The 21,335-nt window shown below is 42.8% G+C and overlaps 1 protein-coding gene across 1 annotated transcript in view; it reads left to right on the top strand.

Moving 5' to 3' along the window:
* rspo1 (R-spondin 1) overlaps positions 1–20,684 on the top strand; it is a 29,760-nt gene extending 9,076 nt beyond the window's left edge. Inside the window, exons 2-5 of the mRNA XM_029737739.1 lie at positions 10,123–10,836; positions 13,298–13,489; positions 19,154–19,297; positions 20,437–20,684. Coding sequence (XP_029593599.1) covers positions 10,737–10,836; positions 13,298–13,489; positions 19,154–19,297; positions 20,437–20,654 — 654 coding nt within the window. The 5' untranslated portion in view covers positions 10,123–10,736 and the 3' untranslated portion in view covers positions 20,655–20,684. The remainder of the gene's footprint in view (positions 1–10,122; positions 10,837–13,297; positions 13,490–19,153; positions 19,298–20,436) is intronic.
* Positions 20,685–21,335: the final 651 nt, after the last annotated feature.

The following is a 21,335-nucleotide window of genomic DNA, read 5'->3' as shown; positions in this document are numbered from 1 at the left end:
TACCAGCTTGCTTAGGAGACACTTCTCTATGTTAATCTCTCTGTAGGTGATGGCTTTGTTACGGAAGGTTTGGGAATTGATTCCTTTTAGGTGGTTGTAGAATTTAACAGCTCTTTTCTGGATTTTGATAATTAGCGGGTATTGGCCTAATTCAAATGTTAAGTTAGTTTTGATGGTGTGGTGTAGATGGCCCTTCTTGCCTTGTGTCTCAGATCGTTCACATGTTTGTGGAAGTTACCTGTGGTGCTGATGTTTAGATCGAGGTCAGTATATTTTTGTTGTGTGTTCTAAGGCAACGTTATCTAGAATGAATTTGTATTTGTTGTCCTGGCAAGTGGACCTTTTTTGGAACACCATTATTTTTGTCTTACTGTCAGGGGCCAGGTCTGACAGAATCTGTGCAGAAGATCTAGGTGCTGCTGTAGGCCCCCCTTGGTTGGGGACAGAAGCACCAGATCATTAGCAAACAGTGGTCTCTCTCTCTCTCTCTCTCTCTCTCTCTCTCTCTACCCCCTCTGTTTATGCAGGACTGTTGTCTCAAGGCAGCTGGCCATTGTGTTTGTCTCCCCTATCATCGACCTGTGGGCGGGTTTGGCTAATGCGACGAGAGCTTACAGCTCGGAGGCAGAGATGGGAGTATAATAAAATAAAAGTAAATCAAACATTGATGTACTGTATGCCTGGGTGAAAGTGCACATAACCTCCCTGTTTCTTCGCTGCCTGCAGTTGTTGAACCAAATAATCTGGATCTGAATCCAAAGAAAAGAAAAAGGCTCAGTTAAAAGCCCTTACACTGGAGCCAATCTCTCCATTCGGTGCCCATGTGGCAGGCACCACCTACCAGTAATTTCATTATATTACAAAAATAGGTGTGTTGGAGTCCATAAGTAGCACCAGAGGAGGCTTTGTTGCCTGCTGCAGTTTTTAGTTGTTTCCCTGTGCCTGTGTGGAAGCAGAGGAAGGCAAGGCAGCTTGTGGCAGTACTGGGGTGGACAGGCCTGAAATTTGGGAGTGGAACGAAACGCTTGTGTGTACTCTTACTTTATTCAGTGCTTTAACACTGGTTGTGTTGATGGCCTGTTTACTGCTCGGCTCTTTTTCATTGTCTCACTCACACTTGCTGCTGATTGCAATTGCCAGAGATATCTTTCCCTCATAAAGTAGTGTCTAGTGGTCTGGGTTTAAAGGTGCACTATGTAGAAATCTCTCTGCCATTTCCTTGTTCCTAAAATTCTAATAGTTCACCTAATTTCAGTTTATGTGACAAAACAAGCAAGTATAGTGTAGAGAATCATTGTACCATCTAAACCGCTGTGAAATATATTTTCCATAACCAAAAATATTGTATTTTCAGCTATCTGAAGTTAAAGATGCAAAAACTAAACTTAAGAACGGGAAGCATAGAAATGGCCCACATAGAACAGTTCCACTGCTTCTTAGACTTTCTTTTAATGAGAATGATAGCTTGAACTCATATTTCTATGTGAATTTGGTTGGGTAGCCCAAAAAGTTACATAATGCAGCTTTAAAATAACAAAATATGATAGAGAGCTAAAGACAGCTTTTTTAAATATTGTTGGATTTAGGTGCAGTTTAGGGAGTTTTATTTACACAGAAGTTGACAGTGGAGATGGCTGTTTTGGCTTAATGATTCTACAGTATAAGCAGTGCTTGATTTAGGCAGGAGCTCACCAGAACTTAGTACCGGTACCTCTGATTTTCTATTGCTTGAGTTCTTGCACCTGTTATAGAATAATATTTTTAGCTCTAAAGTATTGCTGAGTTCCTGAACCTAATTCAGTCCAAGTCAAACACTGAGCATAAGTACATGTCTGATTTTAGGGCCCCAAAATGTACAATGTTCTGGGAGTCACAATCAGAACATTGGTTTTGGCTAACCCTAATAATCAGGACTATTTGAATGCACTCTTGGTCTCTTGAATGTTGTTGAATTAACTTAATTTACATTAGGGTATGCAGACAGTCCAGATTTTTGATTGGCTGGATGCATTAGAGTATGATACAGTGTCACTCCATTACTGCTTTACTGAGCTCACATTTTATTGTACTGCTCCTACCACATCAGCCAGTGAATTAGGCCTCTGTGAGATCTAAATTACGTTATTTTGACAGGTTCATCGGTAGGCTAGGTTTCTGACTCTGAGCTCTGTGTAGTGGCACTTTCTCAGTTTCGACAAATTCCCAGAGGGCGGGAGCTCCCTTTCACTGGAGCCTGCCTGATTTAATAATTGATTCATCAAAAGGACTTACAAAGCAGGGCAATTGAATCTCCTGACTATTTGATGAGGGAGTTCAGCTCCATTCAGATGAATGGAGCTGGCAGTGAAAAAGGGGACACCGTGCTTGTGTCTGTTTAATGGATGAGGGAACCGAAACAGAGCACATAGAAAACTGTCAAGAAGTGGCACTGTAGGCCCCAGAGTAGCTCAGTGAAATGTTCCTCATATCCAGAGGACAGGTCAGCTTTGTGCCCATCTTGCTCTTGATCTGTCTTACCGTCTTATCACTCGACGTATTTTCAACCATTTTGTCTTTCGCCATCATATCTCTCTCGCTCTCTCACACACTGCACTCTCTCTCTTTATCTCTCTCTCTCCTCTCTAGCACCCCTTCTCTCTCTATCTGAATACCAGTAGTCCGTTGCCACTTCTAGTCTTATCGCCACGCCGTAATATAAAGGTTGGATATGGATGGATGGGACAGAGTGGGCTCCATTGGCAGGTAGTAAAGAGTCGTAGGCGGAGTGTGGTGTGAAACCGTCTCTGACACATCTCCTAAATGACTCAGCCCTGGTCTGGACGTGTTGTTCCAGGTTGTTCATTCCCCTGGTCCAGGGCATGTCTCCCTCGCTCTCCAAGCATCCCTCTCAATGAACAAACCTTATCTATTTTGGCACTTGACGGTAAATATAGGGGGAGTTGTTGAAGAAATGTGTCTAATATTCACCTCAATAGGCAAATAAACCCGGGCAGAAGCAGCGACCAAAGCTGGGGTGCAGGTGGGTGTGCAGGTGTTTTTGGAGATCATTTAAAAATGTTTTAAATCCTTAAGCTGGTTAACTGAGATCTTTGACATGGTTTGGCAAGGCAGTCTGCCTAAAGGAGTATTTAGAGTGTCAAACTGTTTGTCTGTAGGCATGTGGACCACAGTATGTGCACTTGCCTACATACTGCGTGCTGCTGTGGTGTGTTAGTGTGTGTGCTTGTTGTTGTTCTGTTTCAGCTTCTTTACTGTGTGTGTGTGTTTCAAGTTTCAAGTTTTATTAGTCGTATGTACAGGATACACATGGTATACGCCGTCCAACGAAATGCTTACTTACAGGTTCCTTCTCAACAATGCAACAACAATAAGAACTAATACAATATAAGAATATGAACATAAAGTAAATGGCTCAGTAGAATATAATACATATTTTAGCATAAGTATAATACAGGAGGGCACAATTTATAGTCCAATATTTACACGTGTTTTGGGGAGCAAGTGTTTAAATTGTGCAGTATATAGCAATCATAATAAGGGTCTGGTAGCAGCAGTTGTGATGTGTGTGTGTGTATAGCATGAATGTGTGTGTTTGTGTGCGTGTATGTGACTTCTTCACATACTAACTCGCCGCAACAGAGGGACCCAGTCAGCAGCCCTTAATCTCAGAGACTCCCCTCGGAGAGACACTCTTATTCATCATGATGGACGAGACCCCGTAATTAAATACTGTCCCTGCTCACATTAATATTGTTTTACAATAGCAAGACATTTTTACACAAATGGGCTCACTGGGGAGGGGCTGTCTGGTTGATCTCAGCCACACTGGCTCTCAATCTGGATTAATGTTCTGCCGTGTAGTTCAAATCAAATCAAATTGTATTTGTCACATACACATGGTTAGCAGATGTTAATGTGAGTGTAGCGAAATGCTTGTGCTTCTAGTTCCGACCGTGCAGTAATGTCTAACAAGTAATCTAACAATTTCACAACAACTACCTTATACACACAAGTGTAAAGGAATGAATAAGAATATGTACATAAAATATATGGATGAGCGATGGCCGAACGACATAGGCAAGATGCAGTAGATGGTATAGAGTACAGTATATACATATGAGATGAGTAATGTAGGGTATGTAAACATTATATAAAGTGGCATTGTTTAAAGTGACTTGTGATATATGTATTACATCCAATTTTTATTATTAAAGTGGCTAGAGATGAGTCAGTATGTTGGCAGCAGCCACTCAATGTTAGTGATGGCTGTTTAACAGTCTGATGGCCTTGAGATAGAAGCTGTTTTTCAGACTCTCGGTCCCCGCTTTGATGCACCTGTGCTGACCTCGCCTTCTGGATGGTAGTGGGGTGAACAGGCAGTGGCTCAGGTGGTTGTTGTCCTTGATGATCTTTTTGGCCTTCCTGTGACATCGGGTGCTGTAGGTGTCCTGGAGGGCAGGTAGTTTGCCCCCGGTGATGCGTTGTGCAGACCTCACTACCCTCTGGAGAGCCTTACGGTTGTGGGCGGAGCAGTTGCCGTACCAGGCGGTGATACAGCCCGACAGGATGCTCTCGATTGTGCATCTGTAAAAGTTTGTGAGTGTTTTTGGTGACAAGCCGAATTTCTTCAGCCTCCTAAGGTTGAAGAGGTGCTGCTGCGCCTTCTTCACCACGCTGTCTGTGTGGGTGGACCATTTCAGTTTGTCCATGATGTGTACGTCAAGGAACTTAAAACTTTCCACCCTCTCCACTACTGTCCCGTCGATGTTAATAGGGGGCTACTCCCTCTGCTGTTTCCTGAAGTCCACGATCATCTTCTTTGTTTTGTTGACATTAAGTGTGAGGTTATTTTCCTGACACCAAACTCCGAGGGCCCTCACCTCCTCCCTGTAAGCCGTCTCGTCATTGTTTGTAATCAAGCCTACCACTGTAGTGTCGTCTGCAAACTTGATGATTGAGTTGGAGGCATGCATGGCCACGCAGTCATGGGTGAACAGGGAGTACAGGAGAGGGCTGAGAATGCACCCTTGTGGGGCCGCAGTGTTGAGGATCAGCGGGGTGGAGATGTTGTTTCCTACCCTCACCACCTGGGGGTGGCCCGTCAGGAAGTCCAGGACCCAGTTGCATTAATGCCACATGGATGTATGCCTTGTTATTTTTCATTCCAGTCCTCCTTAGTTTATTACAGAGTTCACTGGATTACTCTCTGTTTTTTTATTTATCTGGATTCTTTGCACAGCCACTTGAGATTAGGGTCAGAATTGGAAGCTAAACTGCCTGGCGGGGTTGTGGCAGTAATGTAAGAAAAGGATGGTAAGATCTAGCTGGGATTGATGCAGGTTTGATTCAAACTTTCTTCAGGGACGCTATAGTGCGTTTTAGGGACATTATAGTGTATTGTAGGGACATTATAGGTTATTTTGGAATGTTAAAAGGTGTCTGCACTTCCTGATTTGGCCTCGTTTTAGATTTGGTTCATTAGGAAATGCTAGCGGCCATGACTGAAGTTGGTTTTGGGGTGTGGATTGATGTGCATGTCTCGTGTTTGTTTGCAGGTGGGAAGAGATAGCTAAATTTATTTAGGCAATTAGCTTCAGTCGGCCGGTGTGAAACTGTGGCAAAATTGGTTTGACTTTGGATAGCTTATCTCTGAGTCTATTTAGGGACCGTCAATAAATTACACAATGTAAATGAGGCAATATTTTCATGTTGCACACCTTTTTTGTTTTTTCATTAAATGCTTTCATTATTTGTATATTAATTTCTACAATTTATAGTTGGTTTGAGGTTTTTAAGTCATTGGAATTTGGAGCTATTGGAATTTTTACATTTTGTCCTATGTACATTTTGTAATTTACCATATTGTCCCTAACTAGCCCCATAGGGATATTCAAAGTTAACCATGCAGCTAGGTGCACTTGAATTGATAATTGTGCTGCCAGCTGTCGGCATGTGACCAGGTATGAAACAAATCCAAATTTCATTTACATTGTGATGCAGTCACAGCCACAAGTAAAAATAATAATAATAATTTTGCACGGCGAATTTTTCAGTTTTTTATTTGTTAAAAAAGTTTGAAATATCCAATAAATTTCGTTCCACTTCATAATTGTGTCCCACTTGTTGTTGATTCTTCACAAAAAAATACAGTTTTATATCTTTATGTTTGAAGCCTGAAATGTGGCAAAAGGTCGAAAGGTTCAAGGGGGCCGAATACTTTCGCAAGGCACTGTATATGTTTTGGTCGAGACTGACTATGACCAAAATTATCCTATTTACACTTTGTAGTACATTTTGACAGTAGAATAAATGTTTCTGACTCATATCTATGCCACATAGGCTGTTTTCTGAATGAGAAGTTCTTTTTTTAGGGGCAGTTACTCTTTAAGAACTCACCCAAAATGTCTTTGTAGGCCTACTCTGTATTTTCTTTGTTTTTTTAAACCTTTATTTAACCAGGTAGGCAAGTAGAGAACAAGTTCTCATTTACAATTGCGACCTGGCAAGATAAAGCAAAGCAGTTTGACATATAAAACAACACAGAGTTACACATGGAGTAAAACAAACATACAGTCAATAATACAGTAGGAAAAAAGTCTATATACAATGTGAGCAAATGAGGTGAGATAAGGGAGGTAGAGGCAAAAAAAGGCCATTGTGGCGAAGTACATACACTATAGCAAGTAAAACACTGGAATGGTAGATTTGCAGTGGAAGAAAGTGCAAAGTAGAAATAGAAATAATGGGGTGCAAAGGAGCAAAATAAATAAATAAACAAATACAGTCGGGGAAGAGGTAGTTGTTTGGGTTAAATTACAGATGGACTATGTACAGGTGCAGTAATCTGTGAGCTGCTCTGACAGCTGTTGGTTAAAGCTAGTGAGGGAGATAAGTGTTTCCAGTTTCAGAGATTTTTGTAGTTCAATCCAGTCATTGGCAGCAGAGAACTGGAAGGAGAGGCGGCCAAAGGAGGAATTGGCTTTGGGGGTGACCAGTGAGATATACCTGCTGGAGCGCGTGCTACAGGTGGGTGCTGCTATGATGACCAGCGAGCTGAGATAAGGGGGGACTTTACCTAGCAGGGTCTTGTAGATGACCTGGAGCCAGTGGGTTTGGCAACGAGTATGAAGCGAGGGCCAGCCAATGAGAGTGTACAGGTCGCAGTGGTGGGTAGTATATGGGGCTTTGGTGACAAAACGGATGGCACTGTGATAGACTGCATCCAATTTATTGAGTAGGGTATTGGAGGCTATTTTGTAAATGACATCGCCGAAGTCGAGGATCAGTAGAATGGTCAGTTTTACGAGGGTATGTTTGGCAGCATGAGTGAAGGATGCTTTGTTGCAAAATAGGAAGCCAATTCTAGATTTTACTTTGGATTGGAGATGTTTGATGTGAGTCTGGAAGGAGAGTTTACAGTCTAACCAGACATCTAGGTATTTGTAGTTGTCCACATATTCTAAGTCAGAACCGTCCAGAGTAGTGATGCTGGACGGGTGGGCAGGTGCAGGCTGCGATCGGTTGAAGAGCATGCATTTAGTTTTACTTGTATTTAAGAGCAGTTGGAGGCCACGGAAGGAGAGTTGTATGACATTGAAGCTCATCTGGAGGGTTGTTAACACAGTGTCCAAAGAAGGGCCAGAAGTATACAGAATGGTGTTGTCTGCGTAGAGGTGGATCAGAGACTCACCAGCAGCAAGAGCGACATCATTGATGTATACAGAGAAGAGAGTCGGCCCAAGAATTTAACCCTGTGGCACCCCCATAGAGACTGCCAGAGGTCCGGACAACAGGCCCTCCGATTTGACACACTGAACTCTATCAGAGAGGTAGTTGCTGAACCAGGCGAGGCAATCATTTGAGAAACCAAGACTATTGAGTCTGCCGATGAGGATGTGGTGATTGACAGAGTCGAAAGCCTTGGCCAGGTCAATGAATATGGCTGCACAGTATTGTTTCTTATCGATGGCGGTTAAGATATCGTTTAGGACCTTGAGCGTGGCTGAGGTGCACCCATGACCAGCTCTGAAACCAGATTGCATAGCGGAGAAGGTGCAGTGGGATTCGAAATGGTCGGTAATCTGTTTGTTGACTTGGTTTTCGAAGACCTTAGAAAGGCAGGGTAGGATAGATATAGGTCTGTAGCAGTTTGGGTCAAGAGTGTCCCCCCCTTTGAAGAGGGGGATGACCACAGCTGCTTTCCAATCTTTGGGAATCTCAGACGACACGAAAGAGAGGTTGAACAGGCTAGTAATAGGGGTTGCAACAATTTCGAGCAGATCATTTTAGAAAGAAAGGGTCCAGATTGTCTAGCCTGGCTGATTTGTAGCGGTCCAGATTTTGCAGCTCTTTCAGAACATCAGTTGGCTGGATTTGGGAGAAGGAGAAATGGGGAAGGCTTGGGCGAGTTGCTGTGGGGGGTGCAGTGCTGTTGACCGGGATGGGGTAGCCAGGTGGAAAGCATGGCCAGCCGTAGAAAAATGATTATTGAAATTCTCAATTATAGTGGATTTATCGGTGATGACAGAGTTTCCTATCCTCAGTGCAGTGGGCAGATGGGAGGAGGTGCTCTTATTCTCCATGGACTTTACAGTGTCCCAGAAATCTTTCGAGTTTGTGTGGCAGGAAGCAAATTTCTGCTTGAAAAAGCTAGCCTTGGCTTTTCTAACTGCCTGTGTATATTGGTAACTAACTTCCCTGAAAAGCTGCATATCACGGGAGCTGTTCGATGCTAATGCAGAACGCCACAGGATGTTTTTGTGTTGGTTAAGGGCAGTCAGGTCTGGAGAGAACCAAGGGCTATATCTGTTCCTGGTTCTAAATTTCTTGAATGGGGCATGCTTATTTAAGATGGTGAGGAAGGCATTTAAAAAAAATAACCAGGCATCCTTTACTGACGGGATGAGGTCAATATCCTTCCAGGATACCAGGGGCCAGGTCGATTAGAAAGGCTTGCTCGCTGAAGTGTTTCAGGGAGCGTTTGACAGTGATGAGTGGAGGTCGTTTGACTGTTGACCCATTACGGGTGCAGGCAATGAGGCAGTGATCGCTGAGATCTTGGTTGAAAACAGCAGAGGTGTATTTAGAGGGCAAGTTGGTTAGGATGATATCTATGAGGGTGCCCGTGTTTACGGCTTTGGGGTGGTACCTGGTAGGTTCATTGATAATTTGTGTGAGATTGAGGGCATCAAGCTTAGATTGTAGGATGGCTGGGGTGTTAAATATGTATGATTCACAAGCCACAATAAGTACAACAGCCAAATATGGCCCTGTTTTGCGGTTTCACCCTTGGGGTTGGAGACCCTGTTTGCGCTGTTCCAGACAAGCTATGCCTTATGTCTTCTGTATGCAAGAGCTGTAAATATAGCTTGACACTATCTGAGAAGATCTCTGCACCAGTTGTTCATTCCAAGTGTTTGTAGGACTATTATGTGTTTTTTATTTTTTTTATTTTAAGATTGGAGCAAACATATTTTTCAAATCAACTCTCTTCTCCAAAGGCAACTGGAAGTGTAGCAAACGACCCAAACTATTTGTGGTATTTTGTTTCATTGTGCCATAGCTGCTAATACATTGAATTAATCTGCATCGATTTCAAAGTTTGGAAATGACTGCGGTCCATTTAAATCTTATGCTTTGATTTCAGGTCAAAAGACAAATGGACGCTGATTGCCCTAAACAAGTGTTTTACCTATCAGATGTAGTACTGTGTACTTTGGAAATGTTTCAATACATTTTCCCTCAAAGTAGTTTAAAGAACGGAGGAATCAAGTTACTGTTTTTGAATTCCAGTACTTATCATTGGTTCACTGTTGGTTTACATGGTTGGAATTGATATAATTTCCGTTCTTTTTACAAAATCTTGTATCTGTTTCAGTCTTGGCCAAGAGGTGGATTTTCTCTTGACATGCTAACTTAATGGCTTGGTGTTTTAGAGCTCATGTCTCATTATTTCTCTCTCCCCATCACACACACCCCTTCCCAACTCCCCTTTTCCTCTGTCTGTCTGTCTGTCTGTCTGTCTGTCTGTCTGTCTGTCTGTCTGTCTGTCTGTCTGTCTGTCTGTCTGTCTGTCTGTCTGTCTGTCTGTCTGTCTGTCTGTCTGTCTGTCTGTCTGTGTAGCAGGTCCTGGCACCGTCAGATGCGTTGTCACGTGTAGGAGTCTCCAGCTTTTTTTAGCAGCCCCACTCCTGTCCCTCCCCCCACGCCTCCTCAGACCATCTTTAATAAGACACATGCTCCTGGGCTCGGGCGCTCATTCACACCAAACGCTCCTTGGTGATCCTCAAACAGGCTGCCTGCTCCCCTGCTAGCCCCGCCGAGTCTTCATGGGTTGAACCGATAGGAGTGCCACACTCTCCTCTCCTCCTTTTTTCACCTCTCCTCTCCTCTCATACTCCACGCATCGCTCCTCCATTACATTGTCAACCGACCCCCCCCCCCCACCACCGTTATGGTTTTTGCCCCGGGCATGTTTGGATTTGCAGCCGCAGCAGCATAATCCTCCGCTGAAGGGAGTTGCGGACACAGCAGCCCATAGAGAGAGAGAGACAGAGAGCGAGTGAGAGAGAGAGACCCAGCGGACAGCAGCAGCGGAAGGAGGGAAGCAGCAGGGAGGAGCAGCAACAGCAGCAGCGGCGGCAGAGTGATCCACCTGTCACAGAGTGGAAGGGGCCCCCCGCCTTATCAGTCTGCCTGCAGGGGGGACCCCGCGTGGCCGGTCAGCACCAGGGACTATGCAGCTGGGACTGGTGACTCTGGCGATGGTCTTTCTCGGATCCATGGGTCACAGCGACAGCGGCCTCAAGCTCTCAAAGGGACGGAGGCAGAAACGGAGTGAGTTACCAAATCCTCAAATCCCTTCCTCTCTTTCACTCTCTCTCTTTCTCTGGTTTCCATGCAGCCACTGAGAGCCACAGTGGTACATTTCTTATAAACATTTAAAGGCCGCAGTAAAGATTACATGTTGTTTATTTTTCTTCATCCTCATTATTTTGTTTTGCCAAGATGGATTATGGTAGCCTCAGCTATCTTTGAATGACCCTCTTTTCTTCCTCTTTTTATGATTACGCCTCTCTTGATTTATGTTGAGCTTTTATGGGTATTAAGAATGTTTATAGTCAGGACTTAGGCGGCTTCACCCTGGGTTTTACAGCTAGAGCTTCAGCACCACTGTTCTCTCCATGTCTGCCTCTGAGGCACTGAGTGAAACAACTCTCTGACACTTCAGCTCATGGTTGTTGGACCACGTTGCATTGTTTGGTTTTCAAGCAGTTTTATAAACACTTTTCTGACCTCATGCACCCACAAATACAGAGCTTACTCTCAGCCTCAGTGTCTGCCCTCAGAGCGGGGTGAATCTCAGTGCAAGGCATTATCACTGCTTTTAATAGAATGCCTTTTCCCTCAGAAGAGCTTTTAGAGGATACCAGCTTTTGCCCCCCCCCCTACACCCCCACCTCACAAAAACATCCAAGCAGTCAGGAGAGGTCAGAATTTTATTGAGCTTGGCGTTTGGTAAATAAAGCTTGGCTTCGGGCATGGCAATAGATGTCCAGAGGAAAGGCTTATCAGATGGGTCTTGTTAGAATTGTTATGTCTTTTCAATTGCACAATAAATACATATTTCTGATGAGCAAAGTGTGTTTTACCGTACCGTAAAAAAAGGCGAGATAGCAATGACCTATGAATCATGTGAAAATGATCATTTAAGAGGTTTATCCTTGGTGAACAGTGTTCCCCCTGAATTTTGAAGCGATTTTTCAAGTTTATTTTCTGGGTTATTTAAAATATACTAGAACGCCCTCTATAGAGACTGAGACGCAAAGTGAGATTGACACGGCGTGGAACCTTCAGTTGGTTTAACCCACAGACTATGTTACCCACTGCTGTTGGCTGGCAGGTAGATAATCATGTTGTTGAAGTGTATGATTTAGTGTAATTGATCTTGTTGGAAAAGGGTGCTCCAACTTTGCCACGCGAAACAGGCTTTATATGTTAGGACCGAAGCTGTTCATAGATTACAAATGAGAAATTGACATATCTGCATTGGATTTACAGAACATATTTTCATCACATCATCTCTGTATGTTCTGTGCCGGTCTTTCCTGGTTCGACAACACCTCATCCAGAGGAGTAATATGGCTGCTCACACTCTAGTACATGACCTCTAGCAGCAGGGTCAGAAACTGTCCCAGCATACTGTCCGAAAACACCTTACACCCCCTCACCTCTGGTTAACTATTGCACAGTGTGATTATTTATTTTATCATTATTAATGTGTTAAGAGTCTGGCTGTGTGACAGCTACTTTGGCTGCATCCCCATGCGAGGTCACCATGACTCAGCCATGGCGCAATTGATTTGTGGGGAGAATTTTTTTAAAGCTTTTACCATCCCAACCTATCTCTGGGAGACAGGGATGGCGGATTGATTGCAGTGTCAGTGTGTATATATTTAGACACTGATACCACATAGGCCTGTAAATCAACCGTGATGACCGCCATTTTGGCACCAAATGGCCCCTAGAAACAGGATGTGCATATTGACACACTTTCTGAGCAATCATTTAAACTACTGGCAGCAGCAGAGCAGAGTCTCCGAGTTCTAGCCTTTTTGGAAGATGAAGCAATAGGGAAATGAAGATATGAAGTATGATCATGGGATTATATGTGGATGAGAGCCAAATGGAGATGGGGTGCTTTGAGACAGAGTTTTGTGGCTTAGTACAATTCTTAGATTGTTATATTCAGCTTCATGGGCGGATGGTTAAAACACCAAAAGACGTTAAGCTCTGTATAGAAGTGTTGGGAAGAGACAACGCATTTGTGTGCATTTCCCTTTTTGGCCGGCACGCTCGTGTAATTGGCGAGATCGCGATGGCTGAGTCACTTTTCGTTGACCCCAGGGGGGCCCCTGCTGTGTGATGTCATGGCATGATGTGGAATCGATCATCGCAGGATGTCAGTCCGAAACACTCGGGCTTCTCCAACTAAAATCTGTTTAGGATCTCCGGCGAGCAGTTTCAAGTAAACAGTGAGAAAACTGTTCAAACAAAGATGTTTGGCATGGCCCCTGGTTAGATTATCTGAAACATGAACTACTGCCAGGTTTATGGCTATGTGGTTCAAAAATAGACAAGGGCCATGTCCTCACTGATATTGCCAGTGTTGAATGTAGTGTATGTCTCCAACAGATAAATACTTATTCACTTTGTGGTAACTGGACCTTATATGCTGGTTTTTAATGACTGTTCTCTTTCTCCCTCTCTTTCTCTCTTTCCCCATATATTTCCACAGTTAGCACTGAGGGGCCACCATCTTGCTCAAATGGCTGTGAGCGATGTTCCGAATACAATGGCTGTATAAAATGTAAGCCCAAACTCTTCATTCTCCTGGAGCGCAACGACATCCGCCAGATAGGCGTGTGCCTCGCCTCGTGCCCACAGGGATACTTCGGCATGCGGACTCCCGATACCAACAGATGCATCCGTGAGTTTGGATTCTTGGACTTCATTGTTCGTTTTTTAAATGCGTTGTGTCATAAATAGGGCGACACGTTTTTCGTGACTATGATGTGAACTGACCAGGAAAGCCCCAGTAAGAAGGTTTCCTATATTTGTATTGACATTTTTCGGTGTTGGACAAAAGAAACCACATCCAATGATGTTCAAGATATTCCCGAGTACAACATTCATATCACCACAATGTGTCACCATAATGGTAAACACACAATGGGCATGAATGTGGTCCAGTGGTAAGTGAGGTGTAATTTCCACTTTCAACTGCTGTCTTCACCACATGACCACAGCCACAGCAATGACATGCAACACAACAACACACTCATAAAGACCAGCAAATAGTATCTGTCAAGCTGGAGATGAGACATGGCAGGAGAGTTATTGTTCTGTTGCGGTAATATTCAGACAGTTTAAAGCTAGACTCAGCGGTATGACACAGATACAGAAAGTAAACAGCAAAGTGGGTCAATTTCCACGACAACTAAAAGCGTTGAATCGTGAGGCTCAACCTCCGCTGTTTTGGTGCCCTGGCTACCACGCTGTAAACAGCGTGAAGAGAAACCGTGCACATGCGCAGATACTGTGTGTGACTGTGTGAGAGCGAAGTCCTGCCTCTCGCTCATCTCAATATCTGTGCTGCTGCACGTGGTAACGTCATTTTGCTGAGTCTACCTTTAAAGACCAACTGAATCAAAAAAGGACCTTCTATTGTCAAAATTGACTACAAAGTGTAATCATAAAGTCAGTCTCGTCCAATACAGAGATTTGCGAGATGATTAGGGAAGAAATGTAAGCCATGGAATTAAGGCGTAATTCCCATGGTAAATGTGGTTTGACTTTGGATATCCCTATCAGTAAATTACACAATATACATGGGACAATATTTCAACATTTCAAAAGCTCCAAATGTCAATGACTTAAATACCCTTAAACTGACTATAAATTGTAGAAATTCATATACAAATATTGAAAGCATTTAATGAGAACTAAAACATGAAAATATTTCCATTTACATAGTGTAATTTATTGATGATCCCTAACTAGCCCGTGACATAGGCTATCCAGTCAAACCATTTTTTTCAACGGTCGCACACCAGCCGGCTGAAACTTATTGGCCAAAGAAGTTGACTAGCACTAGCTAGCCTTGCCTAATTCCAGACACAAGACCTGGTTAGACTGTTTCAAGTCATCTAGAAGAGTGAGTGACTGTAACTGTGTACTGTTTTGGCAGAGTAAGTGTACTAACGCTTCCCACATGCGAATACACACCCACATTATACCACGCCCATAAGACAACTCTCATTTGGCTTCAGTCATGGCAGCTGCATTTCTTAATGAGCGAGCAAAAAAAACCGAGAACAAATAAGTAGGTCCAGCCCTCCTTTAAGGGGTGTGGGGTGAAATAGGGTTGGTATACATGTGTATATGTGTAATGTTTACAAAACTCCTCCATGTTGGTTCTGGTGGCACAAACACCTTTTTTCTGAACCGGGAGTGCCAAGAGCCCGGCTCGTGGTCTGTTTTCTCTTACTTGTGGGTGGAAAACAGGAATGGAAGAAACTCAAAACAAAAACATTTCTAATGCACTGCTGTTTGTTTTTTCAAGGATGTCTATGTTTTTTTTTTTATATTTGTCTCGCGAGCCAGGGGTTCATGCCAGTTCACAGTCCATATCCGTTGAGTTTTACCATTTATGTATCAAAACATCCATGTTTTTAAAGTACATTTATATTTTCTGGACACAACTGAGTTATTCATTTTGCAAGTTCCCTTGTGAATCATACAACTAAACTTGCCTCTCCAATAGTAAATGATATCAACTTCTTATTTTTGAGGAAAGTGCGTATGATGATAGGCAATTAGAGCGCAAGGCAGCTTGTAGTCATTATATTTTGTTACAGGAAGAACACGCAGGCTGTTTGGTGTATGTAAGTTGTTGTTTTGTTAGATAGGTTGTTGCAACATCATTTAATACCAGATGTCTGTAATGTTTCGTTTTTTCTATTACAAACAAACTTCATAAAAGCTGAACTCATGATGCAATACAAATATGGAACTGAAATGATTCAGGGGTATTTCCCTTTAGTTTTTCTCCATCAGTCATAAGGTAAAATGTAAATGTAAAATGTACATGTCTTTGAAAACAGAACCATGTCACATTTGTCACCAAACTGAAGAAATCTGACTGAAAATGGGAGGGAATACCTGGACAAATAAGAAACACTCCTTTTAGTTTTCTGTTGCAAAACATTTAAAAAAAGAACATTACCAAGATTTACTAGTAGTCTCGAAACAAACAGCAGTGTCTTGTGGTTCTCCAGTCAAAAGTTTGGACACACCTACTCATTCCAGGCTTTTCCTTTATTTTTACTATTTTCTACATTGTAGAATAATAGTGAAGACATCAACACTATGAAATAACACACATGCAAGCATGTTGTAACCAAAAAAGAGTTAAACAAATCAGAATATATTTTATATTTGAGATTCTTAAATTAGCCACCTTTTGCCTTGATGACAGCTTTGCACACTCTTGGCATTCTCTTAACCAGCTTCATGAGGTAGTCACCTGGAATGCATTTCAATTAACAGGTGTGCCTTGTTAAAAGTTAATTTGTGGAATTTCTTTCCTTCTTAATGCATTTGAGCCAATCAGTTGTGTTGTGACAAGGTAGGGGTGGTATACAGAAGATAGCCCTATTTGGTAAAAGACCAAGTCCATATTATGGCAAGAACAGCTCAAATAAGCAAAGAGAAATGACAGTCCATCATTACTTTAAGATATGAAGGTCAGTCAATCCAGAACATTTCCAGAACTTTGAAAGTTTCTTCAAGTACAGTCGCAAAAACCATCAAGCCCTATGATCTAACTGGCTCTCATGAGGATCGCCACAGGAAAGGAAGACCCAGAGTTACCTCTGCTGCAGAGGTGAAGTTCATTAGAGTTACCAGCCTCAGAAATTGCAGCCCAAATAAATGCTTCACAGAGTTCAAGTAACAGACACATCTCAACATCAACTGTTCAGAGGAGACTGCGTGGATCAGGCCTTCATGGTCGAATTGCTGCAAAGAAACCACTGCTAATGGACACCAATAAGAAGAAGAGACTTGCTTGGGCCAAGAAACACGAGCAATGGACATTAGACTGGTGGAAATCTGTCCTTTGGTCTGATGAGTCCAAATTTAAGATTTTTGGTTACAACCGCCGTGTCTTTGTGAGATGCAGAGTAGGTGAACGGATGATCACTGCATGTGTGGTTCCCTCTGTGAAGCATGGAGAGGAGGAGGTGTGATGGTGTGGGGGTGCTTTGCTGGTGACACTGTCTGTGATTTATTTAGAATTCACAGCTCACTTAACCAGTATTGCTACCACAGCATTCTGCAGCGATACGCAATCCCATCTGGTTTGCGCTTAGTGGGACTATCATTTGGGTTTCAACAGGACAATGACCCAACACTTCTCCAGGCTGTGTAAGGGCTATATGACCAAGAAGGCGAGTGATGGAGTGCTGCATCAGATGACCTGGCCTCCACAATCACCCGACCTCAACCCAATTGAGATGGTTTGGGATGAGTTGGACCACAGAGTGAAGGAAAAGCAGATGACAAGTGCTCAGCATATGTGGGAACTCCTTCAAGACTGTTGGAAAAGCATTCCAGGTGAAGCTGGTTGACAGAATGCCAAGAGTGTGCAAAGCTGTCATCAAGACAAAGGTTGGCTACACTGAAGAATCTCAAATATAAAATATATTTTGATTTCTTTAACACTTTTTTGGTTACTATATGATTCCATATGTGTTATTTCATAGTATTGATGTCTTCACTAGTATTTTACAATGTAGAGGCATAAGAAGCACTTATTGCTTTCTTTTAAACAGTGTTTCCCTACTCTTTAACCCTGGTATTTTATAGCCCTTACATTGAGAGGAAGGTGAGATAGCATACAGATTTACACAGCTCCTCCTGGACGAGTTGTAACTGTCCAGATGCTTTCGCAGCAGAGAAGCTTACTGTCAATCAGCAGAAGAAGTTTCAGGTTGGAATAAGGGGGGCTGGTATGTGTGATGCTCCTCATACCAGCAACATGGACCGATATAGGGGCCTGTTCAATGAAACAAGAGTTATTACCCCACATAGCGTTGTGTACACATGTAGCTACCTGAAATCACATTACAAGATACATAATGAGGATCCATCTGAACTTATTAGCCTTAGCGCAACTGTGTAATATAGTGCAACATTGAGCATACTGTGCTTCAAGATATGTATTTGAAATAGCCTGACAAACTTTGTACATGTACAATATGTGAACATAAACACAGGGCCGTAACCTCAGAGCATGTCTGTCTGCTAGGTACTCAGGAAGAAGGTTTTGGAAAATAGTCCAATTTGGATAAAAACAACAAAAGTTCTGGCTCACTCTAATCCCCACATTTTTGTTCATGTTTTACTGTCACTTGAAATTAACTTAACCTTAGCCGTTATTGTTTCAATGTTGTCCACTGCATCCTGAAAGGACGCTGTGCATGCTGGTTAGTCTCCTCAACCTCCTCCTCAAGCCTCTCCGTGGCTAACCTGCTGTTATTACCCAGTCAGCCGCTTCAATTTCGGACATATCGAAATCCCCAAGATGTCTTGTTAGCCACATGTATTTTACATTAGGGCTACATTTGTTCAAGTATTTGCTCCAAACATCAGTAACGTCAAATTTAGCTGTCAAGAGCTTATAGTAATAATTGAGGTTAGGGCATTAAAATCCCAACGAGGATTCTTCCCTTTGGCTTGTTTTGAACTCCTGGCAAGACTCCAGCCGACTAGACATTCTTTATTTTTGTTGTTTATGGGAAAGGTGTCTAGGGTTTTGTGACTGGATATTCACAGATATTCCAACCCAGAGATGTAAGGATTACATCTGTGACCTTCGCTTAGCGTGCCTCTGTTTCTACACTCTGGTTTTGGCAGAGAAAATGTTATTATTTCAGAATAAGATAATGATGGTAATGAAAAAGGGGGGCTAGTAGAAGGGTTGGGATGAGAAAGGGGGGGCTCTTGGTAGTCCTCTAAGGTGTCTGTTTTTCATTCTCCTGCACCCATAATTACCCTCAATTTAAAGTAGTTGTTTGTTTGACTGGAGAAGCTGTGTTTTTAACGAGGCAAAGATGCGTGGAAATCCGCTGACGTCCTCTCTACTCTTGGCCCATACCCGGCCACCCGCTTTCCAAAAAATATAGCCGTGGTATGCATATGCTTTTAAGACATGGGTGTTATTCATGCAAAATCCCCCCGAAGAGTCTCTCCCCATTGTTTTATCACTAATAAATCTCTCATAGGAAATACAAATCAGGCTACATTCTTGTCCTCCCCCGAGGAGAAGAGGATCCTTAAGTGCAGTAGAAAGTCTTCAAATATTTTAAACATACTTTGCTGTTTTTGTATTGTAATACTGTATTATTCTGTATTAATGCAGAAGCTTGAAGCCAGAACGATGAACAGTGATGTGTTATGCTGTCAGTTAATGCAAAGTGTACGTGTATACTATGTTAACACAATGAATATGAACTAAACTAAGTGTGATTTGATTTTCTCATTCTCTCCTCTCTTTGACTCATGTTTTTTTCTCCCCTTTTCCTTTCAGAATGTAAAATAGAGAATTGTGAGGAGTGTTTCAATCGCAATTTTTGCACAAAATGTAAGGAGGGCTTATATTCACACAGAGGGCGATGTTACCCCAGCTGCCCTGAAGGCCTCAGCACCACCAACGGGACCATGGAGTGCGTAGGTGAGTGACCTCTCTTCCTTTCACCCCCTGCCACAGCTTCACTCACAGTTGACACTGAACTAGATTATGAACAATGAGTTTAAGGGCATATAGCCTTTTGACACATATTAGCTTTTGAATAAGGTAACATTACTGTAAGTCCCACACTACCCATACATTGTGTATTAAGCATATGAAGTTAAGTATGATGAGTGTTTGTGGTGAGAGCCTGTCACAAAGTCTTAAATGTTTCTCAGGTGTGGGCTGCATATTTGATCCCATAACATACCCCGTTCACCCTAACCCATCATACATGGTATACTAAATACCCGTCAGCTATCAGCCTGTTGGATGAATATCGCCTGCCATATGAGAGTTCAGTTCAAGACTTCAGTGACGTGGAGAAGCTGTGTTCTGTTGAGCTCTCTTCGTCCTCTGTTCCTTTTTTCTTCTTTCTCTTTCTGCTGTTTCTCAATCACCAGCGAGCCAGCTGAACTTCGGAGGGAGGCCTGCAGGATGATTTTATTGATTTCTTTTGAAATGATTTCTGTCACAAGTAAGCAAATAGAGAACTAATGGCATTACTCTGCAAGTCTAGTGCTAGCTGGCTGCTCCAGGCCACTTGACCCCTCAGAGAGGAGCTCTCAACCCCCAGGTTGACATTCTGGCATTGCCCCTGCTCCCTTACCTTACAAAAGTGCTCATATCAGCCTCTCTTCTATATATTCTCTAATTTCCCTGTTATTGTTTTTGGCAGTATCAAGTTTGCTTGCTTCACCCCCTCCCACCCCCCCAACCTTTAACAAAAATGTCCAAATATTTTCCCAGAAAAAGGTTAACATTTTCCCCACGATGGAAACCAGCTCTTGACAGATAGTCATGACTTAAGCTCAACAGCATGTCACTAGGGGTAAAACAGTTGAGGTCTTTAGATAAACGGACTTGGTAACATAGAGGCTTTGCGCTTGACAAGGCCAAATGAGTGATGTCTGATTTGGGCTGGATAAGTTCCTCTGCATTACTTTCTCACTGTGAACATGTAAGACCTGTTGAAATCTAAAGCTTATTGGGTTTCAATTTGGGCTTGTTGCATGTGTGTTCTATGTGTGTGCATCTAAAACTGTATTTAACTTCTGTCCTCTTTTCTATCCCATCTGTAGAATGTGAACTGGGCGAATGGAGCCCATGGGGTCCCTGTATGAAGAAGAACAAGACGTGTGGCTTTAAAAAAGGCACACAGACCAGAGTGCAAGAGCTTCTTCTGGCCCCCAGCCCTGACACGGTCTCTGCGTCCTCCCCCCGGCCCTGTGCTCCACAGACTGAGAGACAGAAGTGCACAGTGCCGAAGGCACCATGTGGAAAAGGAGGTGAGGACTAACACATACCTACATTAGGAGAGTGGCAACGAGAGGAAATAGAGTGAAACAGATAATGAATATATGGATGGCTAAAAAGACAGGAATGAGACAGTAGATGAAAGATGACAAAACAGCAGTTCAACACAACCACAGAGTCAATAATATTGTGATTAGCACCTTTTCTGATGAAGTCATAAACTCCCTGCACTAAATAAGATTTTTTTTCTCGTCAATATTATAAATGTCCAAGGCAATACACAACACCAACCCCCTGTATGACCATGACCTGGCACCTCAAAAGTGTTTGTTCAGTAAGGACACGGAGTCTCTGACTGGGAACCATGTAAACAAACATTCCAAAAGAGCCAAACAGGCAAGACAGATGGGAGGGTGCCATGCAGTGCACTGCAGTGTTGGATGACGATAAGAGCTGGAGTTGGACTGTTTGTTTTGAAGCACTGCGAGGCGTGAGTTTTACACGGCTCTGACATGTTTGCTCTAGCTTTTATCATTCACATGCCGTCGTGTTTCAGAGCTGGCTAATGTTGCTAAGCTAGCAATCTGCCCGGTAACACTCAATTTGAGAACAGCTTAATCATGCTGTAATTAGTACTACTCCGTTGTTGTTCTTTGGTCCATAACACTTTTCTAGTAGTAGTTGATATTATAAGATGGAGTTTATTCAAGTAGTTGAGAAACCA

This window comes from Salmo trutta, chromosome 37, assembly GCF_901001165.1.
Source record: "Salmo trutta chromosome 37, fSalTru1.1, whole genome shotgun sequence".
Classification (NCBI taxonomy): domain Eukaryota; kingdom Metazoa; phylum Chordata; class Actinopteri; order Salmoniformes; family Salmonidae; genus Salmo; species Salmo trutta.
The sequence above is the reverse complement of the archived record's forward strand: the minus strand, read 5'-3'. Positions and strand labels throughout refer to the sequence as shown.